General features: G+C 38.4%; 1 protein-coding gene across 3 annotated transcripts; it reads left to right on the plus strand.

Moving 5' to 3' along the window:
* The first annotated feature begins 6,850 nt into the window (after positions 1–6,850).
* Positions 6,851–17,974, plus strand: LOC131301125 (uncharacterized). 3 transcript variants are annotated; one of them, XM_058327289.1, is made up of 10 exons: positions 6,851–6,980; positions 9,041–9,350; positions 10,278–10,564; positions 11,644–11,893; positions 14,062–14,227; positions 14,523–14,625; positions 14,805–14,936; positions 16,610–16,825; positions 17,186–17,507; positions 17,783–17,974. In XM_058327289.1, the coding sequence occupies exons 2-9, from the start codon at positions 9,113–9,115 to the stop codon at positions 17,462–17,464; spliced, it is 1,671 nt and encodes a 556-aa protein (XP_058183272.1). In that variant the 5' UTR covers positions 6,851–6,980; positions 9,041–9,112; the 3' UTR covers positions 17,465–17,507; positions 17,783–17,974. The 3 variants fall into 3 exon arrangements, with proteins under 3 accessions (XP_058183272.1, XP_058183273.1, XP_058183271.1); XM_058327288.1 differs by lacking the exon at positions 6,851–6,980 and adding an exon at positions 8,401–8,608; XM_058327290.1 differs by lacking the exon at positions 17,783–17,974 and having other exon boundaries at positions 17,186–17,566.
* Positions 17,975–18,013: the final 39 nt, after the last annotated feature.

Below are 18,013 nucleotides of genomic sequence, written 5' to 3' on the forward strand. Positions count from 1 at the left end.
GCATGTGTGTGGGTACGTGGGCTAGCAGCTTTGTGTGTGCGTGTATGGGGTGCTAGCAATGTCTATTGCTGGTGTTGATATAGCTGAGTGCCATTTCCTGGTTTTGCCGCTGCTGCCATTCAAATGCTACGGTTAAAGAGATCCCTTCCTCTCGCTTTAAATTAAAAAAGACACCCTATAGGGTTGCCTTCCCGGGTCTCGCTGCCTCGTGATGTGCCTTAAAAAAGACACCGTATTATGAGTACTACAGTAACAATAGTCATTATGGCAAATAAATTTCACACGAACAGGTTTACTTGCTTTTGCTCTTAGAATCTACCATTCTCCCGCGTTCTATTCTTCTATCTTTCGGGGCCTATATTGCGTATATATAAGAGACACAAAACGAATGCGGACTAGGGGACATTTTTTTTTTTTGAACAAGATTAACGTGAACTCGTGATTTATTTCTTCTTATTTCTAAAGGGCTTTCCAAGCTGTTTTAGGCTGCGGATAAAAAAAAAAGCTGTTTTAGGCTTCTAGCTGAATTTTCCCATATCCAGAGGGGGTCTAAATTGCTTTATCAGTTGTGGCTGTCAAAGGCTGAAGAGAATCGGGAGTACTTCCTATGTGATCTCGATGTGGGCTCACTACGGGTCCCACACAAATTATCCGAGTCATTCATTAAATTTGAAATATTTTTTCAAGGGCCTCCTGCAAAAAATCAGCTCAATCCGATACCTAGAAGTACTTGATCTAATCATCTAACTTTTCATTCAACTTTGAACCTGAATGAATACTTATATGATTAGATCGAGTACTTATAGGTATCGGATTGAACTGATTTTTCATGGGAGCCTTTGAAAAAATGTTTTCAATTTAATGAACGGTTCATATTTTTTGTGTGGGACCCGTAGTGGGCCCGCATCGAAATCTATGCACCCTTTGTCTGTGTCCACAGACTTACGCCTTTACAAAGGATCTATTTACCCTTTCGTGAAAAGCCACGTCTTTATTAGACACACATTAAGAAGAATCACGTCTTTTGAAGACCATTAATTAGGAAAAATCATGCCTCTTACCGGGGCACCTTTCTGCATAGAGCCATACCTCCAGTAGACTTCAATCAATTGGGAAGGGCAATGCCCCTAGTAGGCACCCCCATGTTACACATCCTTTCCCAATAAACACATTCCAATTTAATGAGTGTTATAATTATTCACATAAAGTCATAATCCATGTGAAATTAAAGGTGTTGCAAAATTTCACAAAAATCTATCAAAATACAAAAAAGAATTTTTTTTTTCAAAAAGTCCCAAATAAAAACCCATTTATTACGTTGAAAATCTCTAACGCCGGATTTGCTGCTGTGCTAGCACTCGTTGATGAACGGAATTGGCTATGTTCGTTGCACTTAGAGTATCTGACTCGTTGATGAACTGAATTGGCTATGTACGTTTTCTGCACTTGGAGTGAATTCTGTGGGGTGTGAAATCTGTGGGTGGCGTGTGAATTCTGGAGGGTGTGAATTCTTGAAGGTGTGAATTCTTGGGGTGTGAATTCTGTGGGTGGGGTGTGAATTCTGTAGAGTGTGAATTCGTAGAGGTGTTAATTCTGTGGGGTGTGAAATCTGTGGGTGGCATGTGAATTCTGGAGGGTGTGAATTCGTGGATGTGTGAATTCTGTGGAGTGTGAATTATTGAGGGTGTGAATTCTTGGGGTATGAATTATGTGGGTGTGAATTCTAGGAGTGTTGAAATAGTGACAAGGGTAAAATAGTAAAAGCATATTTAAAAAGGGGCTGGATGAGATAGCTCTACAAAAAAGGATTTGCATGGAACTCTATGGAAAAAAAGGAACCGGCCAGAAATTTCCTGAATATCCAATAGAATATTGAATGAAACACCGTAGGGTCTAAATCCAAACACCAAATAGGCCAAGCTTAAATCCTAGACGTACACTTAATGGGTCAAGCTCAAATATCAAGTGGGCCAAGCCCAAGCCCAAGCCCAAAAAACCTAAGAAAACCAAACCTTACTCTACAAACCCTAGCCGCCGCTACCGACGGCTACTATAGAACCGCCACCTCCACAAACTCCACTGCAGCCGCCACTGATTAGCTACCGCCACCTCCATAATCTGCAAGAGAAGACCTCCCGCACGCACTGATCACAACTTTCGTCTTTATTTCCTACTAACATCTTCTACATTGGTGATTGTAGCTAGACAATACTCAGCTTTAAACAGTTGAATTTGTTTGTTTCATGATTCTTTTGTCATGTTGTCGGCCAAACCCCTATGCGTGCATGCCGTTTTTTTTTTTTATCAACCTTTAGATGGTACTTTCATTGATACAAAAAGTAGACATGGGGAAGAGGCAACCACCCCTATGCGTGCATACCGTTTTGATGGCCCAAATATCATCACTTCAATTATCAAAGAGAAGAATACATAACCAAATGGGTTGACCAGTGTTTGGGCTTCTTGGACCAACTTTAAATTCAAGCCTGATTGCTCGGTCCGAACCTTACCAAACTTTTGACTTCTAGAGGAATGGGCTTATGACCGACCCATCCAAAAAATGAACATCTGATGTGAGGGTGAGTAACGTGAGTTCGAGCAACCTTTTTGTTCTTTTTTCGTTTCAGTATTTTTTTTTTTTTGTATTTTTGTTGAATTCACGGTTTATTTTTTAAGTTAATCATCCGTGTCAACAAAAATTCTAAATTACCCTTTGGTTTGGTATAAAGTAAATGCTAAAATACTTTTAAATTGCCTTAATTTAAGGCAATGCCATTGTCAGTCTTCGAAATTTATGGCTTTTCAAAATTATCCTTTTGATATGTGGTTGAAAATTGTAAATTCAATGTACTTTTCCATTAGTAGAACACTTTTTCCAATTGCATTCACCAATATTTAATGTTTTGAGATTGTTACATGATCGGTAGTAATCAAACATATGACCGAGCATAATTTCTTTTAGCCAATTCCTTAGTTTGGTATAAATAAATTAAATGTTAAAAAAGTAAAGAAAGCATTATTTGATAAATAAAATCTTAAAGGTTGAAGAATGAAACTTAGGACCCGATATCTAAAAATTTGCAATCTTAAGTCTAAGAAGTTTGGCCAAATAGAAATGAGAAAAGCAATACTCCAAGTGATTGTCCTCCATAAGGTTGCATGTTCGAATTTCACAGAGGCCAAACATTCAAACATTGGAGCTATTGGAGGGTTTGTCCGGTCGTTATTTCAGGACATCAAAATTAGTTGAGGTGCACGTGGAAGAAGCTGGTCCGAATATCCGGTGGTTATTATTATTATTTATTTATTTTTGCAATCTTCGGTGATAAAACTGGTCAAAGAGAGAAGAGAGACAAAGAAGGGGCCAGTTCTAACTTCTCCCTGTTTCGGTAATGGGTTCACCGTGTAATATTTTTATGTGGTCAACTAAACAAATAAATAAATAAATTGTAGGCTATGATTAGAGCAAATTCTTTTCTTTTTTTTACCAAAAAAATATATTTTTCCCATGGTGTCTGATCCACACTCCCCTTACTTGCCGGCGCCTCTGTAGATCTTGCCTACGGTTTTCCCGGAATATTTGACTAAAATAAGGATAGTCAATTAATAAACTACTATATATTAATGGATTCGGAGACTCTGCCGTCCCTTTGATAGATTGGAAGACTCTGCCGTCCCTTTGGAACGACACCCTTTGCCGACCTATAAAATGGCGCCGTTTAATGGGTTTAGGGCCCTTCCTCATTTGATTTGCGACCGTTTGGCAGAGCAAAATAGATTACTGGTTCATTAATTTTGTGAGGGCTTATTTCCGGTATCACAAGGATGATTTGCACATCTCATTATTATAAAAATGTTGCGAATAATAAGCGATTAGAATTCTTTTTGTGAGATCCGAAATGAGCCTCAAAAAAATCAATAGATCATCAATCTATTTCACTATGCCAAATGTGACTTAACAATCAAAGAGACCCCCTCAAACCCATGTGACGGAAACCGCGCTGTTTCATGGGACGAAACACTCTGCCGTCCAAAACCGTTTCATTGGGACATCAGAGTCCCCGATATCCCAAATTAATGTATATTCTGATAATTTGGCGTTGCCACGATTATAACTTTATTTGCACCAACGGTAGTGATTTCATAGTTCTTTTTCCGATCTTCACTCAAGTTAATAGACCATATCATATTAATATTATTTGCCTTCTTTTTGTTTCCTTTATTTTAAGGTCATAATGACCTTTTCGTTTAGAGGATTCAAATTTTCTGGGCACGAATTTCAATAAATATTTTCTATCTATCTCTTCCTACTTATTACTACTTTCAAAACCCCAAAACAACATCTGCGTTCTTTGGCAGGCACAAATCAATTAGTCAAGTCCACATCTGCATTGTGAGAAACATTTGAATTTAAAATAACTACGTACGCTACGTTGTGATCTTTGTTGCCATAAATTTATGGAGTATTACTACTACTTTGGGTTTGGAGTAATTAAGGGTCCTATTCCTAGGTAATATGTATACTCTTGATCCAAGGAATATCGAAAAAAATATTTTCGAAAGAGAATAAAAAAATGCAGAGTCAAACAATGCCTGATAACGGTGGAAGCATCCTACTAATGGATTATTTTGTTCAAACTATTTATTCATTCGATCACATACTCCAATCTCGAGACATCCGATGCTTTTATAATAAAAAAAAAAGAGAGAGAGAGAAAAGAAAAAGAAGATTATCTCGATTGTAGGTATTTATTTATATATGGTATATTTGATAGGTGAGTGAGTCTCTGTTGATTTATTCGACAAATGTGTCTGGTGCTTCGTCCTAATTATATCTTCATCTACATATAGACTTCCATCCCGCATGTGCCGATTTTTACTTGAGAATTGATTTTCACACTCTTCTTTTGTCCAAGCGCACTTCATTTTTGTCTTCATTCATGTAGAATTACAAAATTACCCTTTATACATTTTTCTTTCAAACATGAAAAGGATAATAATGTAATTTCACATCACTACAAAAAAAAAAAAAAAAGAAGAGGAGGAGTGCATTTGGACAAAAGGGAAGTGTGAAAATCAATTTCCTTTTACTTTAGTGGTGTAAAAGTCCTTTTTTGTACTACACCAGTGTCGCATGGAAGATTGTGAGAATAGAAATTATACGAAATAAAGTTTTTATGAGTCTTTGAATGTGGATACGACGACAACCACTTTAGTGTAGTTGGTCAGTCATTGTCTCTCCTTTGTGGTAGGTTTTGGGTTCGAGTCCCACAGGGGACAGGCCCTTTAGGGGGCCAGGGCTATGGATATTTTCTGGTCTCCCCGTATTAACTCTAACACCCCCACTAACCCCCGCTGATGTATATCGCTGTGGCAAAAAAAAAAGAAAAAAAGAACGTGGATACGACTAGTCCCGAGAATTCATTGGATTGTTAGTTAAATTTCAATGTGATACATGTGACATAATCTTATCCCATTTTCTGAAATCTTTTTTTTTTCTTTCCCGAATTTGAAGTACAAAAAGGTTACTTGTTTAATGTACATCAAGCGAAAATTTGTGTGATGTACACCAACAGGGTGCATTTGGATAATTGGATTTTTCCTGTGCATTGCATAGCACGAGTTATATGCTAGTTAAATACGATAACAATTATAAGTAGGTGATGCGTGGCAAATTCGGGATGCTTCTAAAAAAAACACCTTCTTTAATAGTACTACTCCTGTATATAATCAATGGCCAGCATAACAATTCATTTTTCTCGACGATGGTTCGCGGTGATGGATTCCTTAATAAGGGAGGAACAGAAGTGGGCGGGCTGTGCTCCGTGGAGAATTGACGGCGATGGGGGGTTTGACAAGGTGAGAATGAGCAGGGTGATCATGGAAGAATTTGATTTTCAAAATCACGACTTGCTATCGTTTTTTATTGGCGAAAGTCAGTACTGTTAGAATAGTTAGATTAACATGTTGAAAGAGCCAAAGAAGAGTTGGACTCCTGACATCTATACTCCTAGCACCTAGCTAGTTGCACGTCTAATGCCATTGGTCCAAAAGCTTCTTGGCTGGCCAGGACTTGCTATCGTTTATACTACCTCCGTCCCAATTTAATTGTCACTTTTGAGAGTTCGTGTTATTTTTCAATTGATTATATCTTGTAATTTATAATGTTTTAGGTGATTTTGAAAACATTGTATTATAGAACAAATCGAGATTTATCAAACAAGATCTATATTAGATATAAAATTCAATACCAATTTAAAGATATAATTAATTTTTTTATCCTGTTAAAATAGAATTGGGACAAGTAGCAGTAGTTTGAGATGATTAAGGAATATAATCTTAAGCACACAACTAGTACAGAGAATATCTGAATTCAAATGGAGTCACTCTAGGTATCGGATTTGACCAATTCCATAAATCATGAGAAGTTCTAGCGTTGTCTTATTATTTTATGAATTAGCGATAATCCACGGAGTTGTCACACAATCGGTACGCAACTCTTTGGTATCCATAGTTGAGTTGGATGTATAAATACACATCCTCTGCTACAGTCCGGTTCCTATTAGGGCGCCCTGACAAGAGCTTAGGTCCGGACCACCACTCAGTCGTTGGACGTGTTTTCAATGGTCCAAATTTTAATAAAACTTTTTTGGGAAAAAGTTAATTGTGACTGGTTATAAATCTTCCGCAGATCTGAACCATTGAAAATACAATCCAACGCCTTAGAATAAAATTCCGGACTTAAGCTTATATCAAAGAGTCCGGACCTGATTGGGAGTGTCCTCTACTATATTTTTCTTTTGAACAGACAGAAGATAAAGAAATTTATTATTAAAACAAGAAGTTTACAATGTTTAAACTGTAAATTAGGACAAGTTCAAAGGTCAACGTTTTCACTCACAAAAACATAACTTCCAGGGAAGGATGAACAAAAGAAACACAGAAGACACTCTCCCAATGGCCACCGAAGTCTGCAATGGGTATGCATTACTCTCTCTCTCTCTCTCTCTCTCTCTCTCTCTCTCTCTCTCTCTCTCTCTCTCTCTCCAATGGTTTTTTGATGTAGTACTCTGTTTTGGTTCTTGCTCTGCGTACTTTATTTTGCTTCTACTCATTACCGCAATAGGAGATGCACCGATCATGCATGGGTCGTTGTGGGCTTTCACACATATTTTGTTAAACTCGGAAAGGAGAGGTTTTATTGCTAAATCAAAAGGGGGCAGTGGCCCGGTACTAGTCCTTACGAACCAAGAGTAAACTTTTTGTTTTCTGGATATTGTTTGATCTCCAATCTGTTGGTTATATATATAATTCAGATTTTTAGTTTGGGATCGTTTCTTAATTGATTCGCAAACATGGTTGCAGTTGGTTTAGTGGTCAAGTCCGGAGAGTCAAGAATAGCTCTCAGATCTCTAAGATTGAAATCTCTCAAGTGTTACCAACTCTTCTGAAGCTAGTTTATACGAGTCCACAAAATTCATAAGTTGAATCAACAAAATTTATACTCCACAATCTATTTTTCAATAGAAATCATATCTCGGGCCGCAATACCCTAGGATCACGAGCCATGGAAATATGTCCGTAACATAGCAAAATCCAAACAAGAACTGTGTGTTGCCTTCATCCAGGGTTGGTATTTTCTGATATGGCCGTTACCCGATCGGTATTGGAATCGGAACCGAAACGAAATTAGCTAGAGCAGTGAGGTTCCTGTTTTATGAAACAACAGTATGTACCGGCCGGTATGGTGCTATATTGACAACCTTGGTGGCAACGGTATGACTTTTTTGCTATTGTGTTCATTCTTCTAATGCATAAAATTTCTTTCTTCCAATGACGAGTTTTCAAAAATTAAGTTACATTTAACTATTTTGATAAAGCTCTGGATATGATTTTACTTTTTCTAATGGATTTAATTTTTTGTTCAAATTAACCTTTTCTCTTTTCTAATATTTATGTGCTCAAAATTACAAAATTTGGAATTTCAACTGTTCCGAAAGAGCTCTTAATTATTTGTACACATTTTACATTTTTATTCAGAATTACAAATAATTTCTTGTCAAATTGTGTCTTTCCTTTGGTATCAGGTTTTTTTTTTTTAAACTTGAACGAAGTATTTGCACCATTTTAAAAGTCCAACTCATTTCCTTTTATAAGACGTCTCTTTAAAAAAAATTGTTCCATTTTTCTAAAATTGATGTTGACTCTACCAAATTCGACAATTGATTTAATCTTTATAAGTCTTTTAAAAGATTAATAAAATATTTTTTGCCGATAAAAAAAAACACAAATCAACAAGTAGTTGACTAATTAAGTTCATTCCAAATAAAAAAGAATCACAAAATAAGATAACTACATGTATCTATATTCTTAAAACAATATTCGCCCCCACCAATTTGAATGATCAATCAGGTGTGTACCAGGTTACCGCGAAGCCATCTCCAAGATATAGTGAAGCTCAATCTTAAAGACTGTTGTCTTATTGCGTCATGCACCAATGAAGAGAGCCCGAATACGTTCAGATTTTGCTAGCCCAACAAGAATAAATTTAGGAGATAATCTAGAGAGAGAGAACAATCAGAATTGTTCTAATCAACTTACATGTTCGGTACGTAGATCCCCTTGCATTTATACAGGCATGGATCGTGACCGTTGGCTAAAGATTACACCTTAAACCCAATAATCATATCAATTTATAATAGCTATGTCTATTCATTTCGCCCCAATAGTTACCTTTTTGTTTGATCATTTCTATTATTTTAAACCAAACAGACATACCTTTTGTATTTAAATTCAATAGCCACATCTACAAATTCAACGTGAATAAATACACCTTTCGGATTAAAACTGTTCACCAATAGTTACATTTAACATCCATTAAATAGCTTGAAAATGTTACTAACACTAATTGTTTTAGCTGATTTTTAAGAACCATGATCATGAACTGGCCCTCTTGATCAATTTTCAAGCTATTTTCTCTTTTCTCTTATGTTTTGGCTTAAATTTTTTTTTTTTAAATGGGCTTCTTATGATTTTGCAGTTGGAACAAGGTAGAAGTGGACCACTGAACTCTCGGGCTGTTTGGGGTGTACGTTCCTCTTGCCTTGGAATTATGAGAACTGGGGAGAATCGTTCAAAAGCTGTCGAGACGGTTGTTTCGCAAAGAGCCCTACAAATGGGCACCTCATTTCCATGCCGAATCTGTGTGGTTGGTTTTCTCTTCGGGGTTTGTCTTACGACGTTATTCCTGGCTGCTCTCACTTCAGGCAGCTTTGCCTTTGGAGGGATTTCGTTCTCTTCGTTTTCAAATGGAATCGCTTCTTGGAACCCGAACACTTCAGATATGAGCAGTAAGTGGAATTAATTTCCTCAATTTTCTGCTCATTTTGTGGTTTGTTATACATAGAGTTTCTCGTATTAATTTTGTACGCCGAATGAGCTATTGACTGGACGCCGACTTAGCATGCTTTGCTGACTAGCATGCCACGTGGCGTACAAAGGCCAACGTGGCAGCAGACGTGGCGCTAACATATATAGCCATATATTGACTCAGCACTAACGTGACGTTGATTGGATGGAGTGGAACTAGCATGGACCTGACTTATAGCGTTGAGCTGGCACCACATGTTTGTCCAAAGCCAATTTTGACTTTTCGGAGGCTTAAAGTGAAAATTAAAAATGAGCCCTCTTTGTGGGACTATAATAAGGAATAAAAAAAGTAGGATGATAAGGAATAAAAAAGTAGGAGAAACCCTTACAATTCAGAATTTTTTGAAGGCCTAAAGTGGCCACAACACAATATTTAGCTTAGGGTCGGCTCTGTGTTCGTTGACCATCAACTCCTGGCATGTTCGCGTGTAGATCTGACATGCGGCCACGCACTGCCTTCAACCAGTGCGTGCGGGCTCCTCCGACCTCTGATCATGATCGGGCTTCCATGTCTGTGATCGTCATGACGAGACGCACAAAACTCTCTGGAAACTTGTTTTCGATAATTTTGCTTTTTTGGTCAAAACGAATAGAAATTTCAAACTAACTGTGTTTCCAATGACCACATTCACACCTAACGCTTGATACCATTTGTCGGGGATCGCGATACCAATCATTTGGACTCCAACGTTGAGAAAAACCTCACAAGACCTCACATATTGTAATTTGTAAACATGTAGTCATGGCGCGCAAGTAGCACTTAACTAATGATACTATATCTGCATTCCAAAACCTCCGCCATGGCCAGTAGTATTGACCAGAGAGCATAATTTTGCGTTGTGATGCAGATATCGATCAGGAGAAAGTGTCTTTCTTGTACTCGGCTTGGAGTGCTTTGCTCAACGAATCAATGAAAGGCCAAGGTGATCAGTCGCCGCAAGGTGCAGATCAAGTGAGGAATGTGCCGAAAGCCCCTCACTTGGAGGATTGCAAGCTGAGTGCACAAGTCAACAAGAAACTCGATAAGCGTGTCGAAAATGAGAGCTTTCCTCCTTGGACGCTGTGGAAGGGACTCTTAGATACTTACCCATCTAGCGAGGCGCGCAAGTCTGATGAAGGTGCTCATCCTCCGTGGGTATGTGTTTTCCCCCCTCATTTTCACTAAGGGTATGTTTGGTTTGATGGAATAAAATTAACAATGGAATGAAATTGAGGTTGAAATAAGATTGAAATATCTTTTTCATTCTCAAGTTTGGTTGTACTTAGGAATAACCCTTCTCATCAGCAATGGAATTGTGTGACAATAGTAGTTTATGGAGTAGAAATAGTAATTTTTAGAGTGGCAATAGTATTTTTTTGGTGTGAAAATACTCCTAGTAATTTTCGAAGTGGAAATAGTGAATTTTGGAGCAACGCTAATAATTTTTGTTTGGCAAAGAAATGGAATGTCCAATTCCTTAGTTTTTTGAGTGGAATGACAATTCTTTTACTAAGGTGATTGAATAGTGATTTCATTTGGAATAATTATTCCATCATTTAATATAGTGAACCAAACATGGGAATAAGTATTCCATAGAATAACCATTCCATTCCGTCGAACGAAACATACCCTAATAGTTATTCGGGATTGTTCAGATACATGAAGAGTTTCCTTGAAAGCGTAGCGTACATGAAAGGTAAATGAATGATTCGGATTCAAGAAGGGTTTCCATGAAAGGGTAATGAATGGTTGGATCAGATTACGTAGTTAGGTCTAATTCCTTTCTTTTCAACAAAATTTCATGCTTTCAGTACTTTCTGTAGAAACTTTACATCCATCTCAAAACCAATTGGCAATGAGTGGAGAGGTCCCAGATGTTATTAAGTGATCACCCATTCCACTCCCAAGCAATGTGGGATTCAATTCCTTAACATCCCCCCTCACGTGCAGCCGCGTTTGAGGTCTGTCACGTGTGGCCACTTTTTGGGTCCTATCATCGTGCAGCCTTTTCGCTGGTCTGTCATTGCGGGGTGTGGATTGTTAATTTTTAAAATGTGGGGTGGAACGGGCCCCGCTCTGATACCATGTAGAAACTTTACATCCATCTCAAAACCAATTGGCAATGAGTGGAGAGGTCCCAGATGTTATTAAGTGATCACCCATTCCACTCCCAAGCAATGTGGGATTCAATTCCTTAACACTTTCAAAGCCAGTTGTTCGTAATTTCTTTGCAGGTAGCGGGATCGGACGAAGACAATTATCCACTGACTAGGAAAGTGCAGCGAGACATATGGGTTCACCAGCACCCTGTGGACTGCAATGATCCTGATGTGAAGTTTCTTCTTGCTGACTGGGAAACGTTGGCAAGGTTAGGCATGGGAGCTCAGTTTAACGCAATGATCGGGCTCCTTGCTATGGCGATCGACGAAAAAAGGGTCCTCGTTACGAACTACTATAATCGGGCGGACCATGACGGGTGTAAAGGTATGAGTTGGTCTTAATTCCGTTCGTAATTCTTTTCCTTACGGACATCGATCTGATTTCTATGATACTACTACTAGATACATGTTACATTGCAGATACATTATCTATATACTCCTTATAACGTTAATTTCAAAAGTTGTGACTTCTTGTAAGAGTTGTAATTTTTGAAAGATTTTAATAGTAATCACTTTTCATTAGGAGTTGTGACATTTGATAGAAGTTGCAACTTCATATAAAGTCGTGACTTCCCTTTAGAAGACAAGGGGATCCTGCAGGGCGACCGATCGAGCCATCCATGTTGACAATAAGTGGCTCAGATCAATAGGAGCTCGGATTTAATCCGAGCTGTCGACGTCAAAATAGATGGCCGGCATTGTTTCTCAATATAGGATTCTCCCCATAAAAGTTGCTTTCTCATTCTTTCCCTCCTACGCTCATACCAATTTATTAACTTTTATATGGGGAACTTTAGGGGATTTTTCCAGAATTACTATCAACAGAATGCATTGATTTGTTATATCTTGGACGAAATTTGATAGAATCCCAGTAAAAAACTCAATTCAAGTGAGGAAAAAAAATATTGTTTTAAAAAAAATTATACGTTTGTGTCTGAAAGCTTAAAGTGTTTGTATCCATCCGGCCTTCCATTTTTGTTATTTTTCCAACAAGAGTGCCATGAAATTTTCCTGTAAAAAAAAGTGTTATAAGAATGATTATTTATCTTATGAATAGCTACATTAGATTTTGACGTAGCGTTGTAGCGGAAGAGAGACTAGATATGGTTCTAGTAGACGAATGTGTTAGATATCGTTCTAACAGACGCTGAAAGTGTGAGAATTTTACAGTAAAAAGTTTTACAGTGAACATGTGAGAAATTTACGCTGCAAGTGTGAGAATTTTACACCTCTAAGCGTGAGAATTTTAGAACAAAAGATCGTGACGATTTAAAAGTCAAAGTTTGTGGATGGCGCTGGTAAAATTAATTTTCTTTCTTTCTTCTGTTTTTTATCTGTAATTTTTTTTGAAAATACAGTTAGAGTTTAATTCAACTCCCACAGGAGAAAAGAAGCAAGGACACGATCGAGCAATTAGCCATACCTCTCAAACACAAAAGACTAGAGTTTGATTATTTTGTGGCCACATACGGCGGGTTCACTCATAGTTTTAAATCGCGGTATCGGTCGCCGTCGCGGTATCGGTCGCGGTATATCGGTATCGGGACATATCGGTGATACGTCGCGGGAATCGGGTGTCGCGGTCGTGAATTTTTAAAAATCATCAGCAACATGTATAAAACTTGAAAAATATACTTTTACCCCAAACATTGGCTTAATTATCACATTTACTTATTTTCCAAGACAAGATCCAAAATTTTTGCAAAAAAAGCTGTGAAAAAAGCTGTGAAAAAAGCTGTGTGGAAGGAGTTTTTTGTTTTTTGCTTTTCTTTTTTTTTTTCAGCACCGATACGTATCGGCCGTATCGGCCGTATCGGTCCAAATATCGGTTACGGACCGATACGTATCGGGAACCGGCCGATACGCCTGTGAATTTCAATCTCACCGATATATCGGCCAATATCCGTATCGGAAGCCGAAAATTCCGGTACGTATCGGCCGATACGGTACGTATCGGCCGATATTTAAAACTATGGGTTCACTGCGGTCCATTGGGTGCTTCACGGCGGTGTCAGCTTGATTAGTTTAGGACTGGGGTGTGTTTTGGGCTTATCCCCTTGTACTTGGGCTTTTAGGTCTTCTTTTGTGTTTGGGCTGCATCTCATTTGCGTTTATTGTTTTATCTGGGTTTTAAGGCCTCTTAAATGCTGGGCTTTGTCGCTTGGGGTATTTTCTTAGTTGGCATCTTGCCAATCTAGAATTGTGGTTGGGTCTCGGATGGGCAATTGTTGTCTTTCTTCTTACTCTAGTCTTTGTAAGCTTTCAATTTTGCCCTTAAAAAAAAAAAAAAAGATGCTAGGACCCAAATCTTACATAAAAAATAGTTTTTTTTTTGTCATTCGTTAAACCTAATCTACTCTATCCTAGGGGATTTGGTGAGAGAGATGGGTGGTTATGGGAAATAAACCATGCTCATGTGCATGGGAGTATAAGGGGAAAAAAATGATCTTCTATTTTGATCGCTCTCTCTTCTCTCTGTCTGTGGTCTTTCAGGGTCATCGCGCTCTAGTTGGTCTTGTTACTTCTTTCCAGAAACATCCCAAGAATGCCGAGAACGTGCATGGAAGTTAAAGGAGGACAAGGAAGCATGGGAGAAAGGAATCATAACAGGAAACGCCAAGTATACAGTAAACCAAGTATGGTTTAATGGGGGTCCTAGGCAAGCTCCTGAACGTATTCACTATATTTGCTTCATAACTTTAGACGCAGATTATGCGTCGTTGTGCAACGAACCAAACACAAGCGCATGAGTGCGCGCACAACAGCACAACTCGCCATTTCTCACTATGTTATTCTCAAACGAAGAAGAAACCAACATCGGCTTAGGTTTGCCAAATTAGATATACTAGGGTTGGCATACATTTGGTGAGGTGTTCAGTATTATTCACGCTTCGAAAACCAACACCAGACAATCGTCAATGCTTTATCTCACTCCATCTAATGTCTTGCGACAGGATTTGGGGTGATCCTTGGAGTTACATGCAGCCTACAGCTGATATAGACGGAAAACTGATTGCTTCTCATCGCAACATGGATACACGGTGGTGGCGAGCCCAGGTATAAAAGTACTGGTCTCGAAATTTTTCTGCTACACTTATTTCAATCGCAAGTACGAAAACATAGTTGGAATTTGTATACGCAAGTATGTGCAATTCAGATGAAAGTATGTTTTCATGCTTATACGTATTATTTGATCATGGCTGACACGCATACTATTGTTCGTTGAATATTTTCAGGGACTCCGCTACCTAATGAGATTTCAGACTGAGTATACCTGCAACTTGCTAAATGCTGAACGTCATGCTGCCTTCGGACGGGAGGCTGCTAAAATGGTGGTTCTTGCAACACCCGCCAAAAAATGGCGCGAGGTTTACATTCTTATATTTGCCCTTGTTTCAAGTAATACAATATGAAGCTATGAATTTTGGAATATTAGCTCCTAATAGATTCAGAACATTCTTCTGCTTAATTAATCTGTTCACCTGGTACTGTAAGGGTGCGTTTTCTCAAAACTAAATGGACTAAAACTCACGTTTTCACGGATTTTTAGGCTGCTTATTTTCCTCACATACATTAACTAAATACCATTTGACGAAAACAACTATTGCTATTAACCTGTAGTCCATTTACTTTAGCGGCAATTAATGTACCCTAATTGTTCAATATGCATGAAGCTGGTCATTTTTCTCACATACATTAACTAAATACCATTTGACGAAAATACATTAAAGTTGCAAACGAGCCGAGCCGAGCTTTACTATGTTTAATTAAGCTTGTTTATTAAGTCTTAACGAACACGAGCTCGAGCTCAATGAAAACTTAACGAGTTGAGCTCGAGCCGAGCGGGCCTTGGCTTGACTCGAGCTCGAGCTTGTTCACGAGCCTCAACGGACCAACGAAAAATGTATATATATCCTCGCATAAGCCTAATACAATCAAAAATATTTTGATTGTGAATGTATATATCTTTCATTTTCCTATGGAGGGATGGTGTGCTGATGTGCGTGTGTTCTCGCCTCCCTTGGTTGACTGGAAACTGAAAACGAAAAGAACAAATTATGAAATAACAATAAAAATCCTAAACTTAAGTGTATATACTCCGGCTCGCGAGCCGACTCGAGCCGAGCTTATCCTAGCTCGAGCTTGTAAACGAGCTGAAAAAAATTGGCTCGAGCTTGTTCGTTTAACACTTTCGAGCCGAACTTGAACAAGCCACTAACGAGCCGAGCTGCGAGCGGCTTGGTTCATTTGCAGTCCTAATTGCCATTAGCCTGTATTTCATTTTCTTTAGCGGCAATTAATGTACCCTAATTGTTCAATATGAAGCTATGAATTTTAGATTAGTTTGAGAGATCGATAGCAATGCATATTGGACTTTTTAATGCATTTTCTCCTTTCCTTTTAGTATCAGTGTCTTTGGAATCCAGTTCTGAAATGGAAAGCTTGCAAAAACAAGGCTATAGAGCAACTGAGTAGCTTAATTACTTGCTTATTACCAATTCCACAAGAGAAAGGCTTTTTGTTGACAACGCTGCTACTTGCACAGCAGCCGTGCACAGACCAGTTTTGCGCCCGTCTCGGGTCTTGTAAAGATGATCGGAGCCGCTCATTTTGTTCAAAATACTTCGTTTATGGTCCATGTAAAAAATCACCTCAATCCGATATCGGAAAGGGTGTTTACGAGACCCTAGACGGACACAAAACTGGTCTGTGCATGGCTGCTGTGCAGCCTTTGCTGTGCAAGCAGACTTTCTGTTTTGTTGAAGCTTGTTGGCAATCCTTGTATTCCTTTGAACCTTTATTTCGAGTTCAATGGCCAAGTGTTTTTTCTTTTTTTTGTTCCAAGTTACTTCTTAAACCTGTTTCTCAAAGCCAAGCTTCAAATTGAAGCTTCTCGGTAAGTTCGGCTTCACATATAAATTTCAAATGAGTGCAGACATGCATAACGTAGAGAATGTGTTTCTGAATTTTGATATAGTTTATCAAAGAATTGCGTCGTTCACTTTTGCAAACTCACGCCTATTAAGAAAATCATCTTCAGGAAGTTACAGAAGAACCTCAGTCTGACATAGAACGATTTGTATGGTCCAATCACAAACCGTGGATTCCTAGGCCATTGCTAAGCATGCATGTGAGGATGGGCGATAAGGCAAGCGAAATGAAGGTAGTTGGATTTGAAGGGTACATGAATCTTGCTGAACGCACAAGAAAGCGCTTCCCAAATGTTCACAACATCTTGGTATCCTCTGAGATGCAGGTTATTAACACTTTCCTCATGCTTTAAATCCTTTTTATCATTAAGACAGTCCCTACGACATCAAGTAGTCGAACTGATTCTCATTCATACATACGAAAGTTGATACTCACGATTGTTTTTGCATCAAGTATGAGATAAATGTACTATACCAAGGGTTTATATATTCCGCAATCCAACCCGAATCAAAAAAATCCAGATACATGCAACAGTACGAATGCCACATATATGTATCGGATAAGTCCGGGCATTCGCAACATAAGTTGAACACAACTACACAAGAACATTGAGTTCTACTTCTTCTTTTTTATCATTTTTGTTTAGCTGTTGTGTTCAACTTCTCACAGTACTTTTTTTCTTCAGGAGGTCATCGATAAATTGAGATCATACCCCGGTTGGAATTTCTACTACACAAACGTGACACGACAGGTGGGGGACACGTCAATGGCTGATTACTCAGCAAGTCTAGGCCCGGAAGTCAGCACAAATTACCCTCTGGTTAATTTCTTGATGGCTGTCGACTCAGACTTCTTCGTCGGAGCCTTGGGTTCCACCTGGTCCTATCTTATAGACGGCATGAGGAACACCGGAGGAAAAGTAATGGCCGGCTACTTAAGCGTCAACAGGGATCGGTTTTGGTAGCTAGAGATTAAATAGATAAAGCCGGCGGCTGGCTATAACACGGGTATGTAAAATAAAACAGGGATCAGTTCTGCTTGATCAATGAACTCATTGAAGTTCCCCATTGTTGTTGGATATCATATCTAATCACCATGAGATTCATTATTGGTTAAATGGTTCATTGACTAATTTATTATTTTGTATTACATTTCTTATGCGAAAGTTATGTTAACAGTTAACACGATTAACGATTTTAATTCCCTGTTTTAGAATATTATTATAATATATGTGCTTTTGAACTTTCAACTAACAGATTTATGTTAAATTTTTTTTTTCCAGCCAAGTCGAGAGCTTAGGTGAAGACTCTGGCGACATCTTGGGAATTTATCATACTTGACCTCATTAGGGTTTTTACTCATGGCTTCCGCACTTTGTAAAATCTTTTTGGTGGACATTGAAACTCCTTTTTCTATTGGTGGCACATAGTTATTATTTGACTTATGGGATATTAATTAATTGGTTGTTAAGTACTATAGGTCGTAATACACCTTTTTGGCTTTGAGTTTGTTG

The sequence above is a fragment of the Rhododendron vialii genome, chromosome 9a (assembly GCF_030253575.1).
Source record: "Rhododendron vialii isolate Sample 1 chromosome 9a, ASM3025357v1".
Lineage (NCBI taxonomy): Eukaryota > Viridiplantae > Streptophyta > Magnoliopsida > Ericales > Ericaceae > Rhododendron > Rhododendron vialii.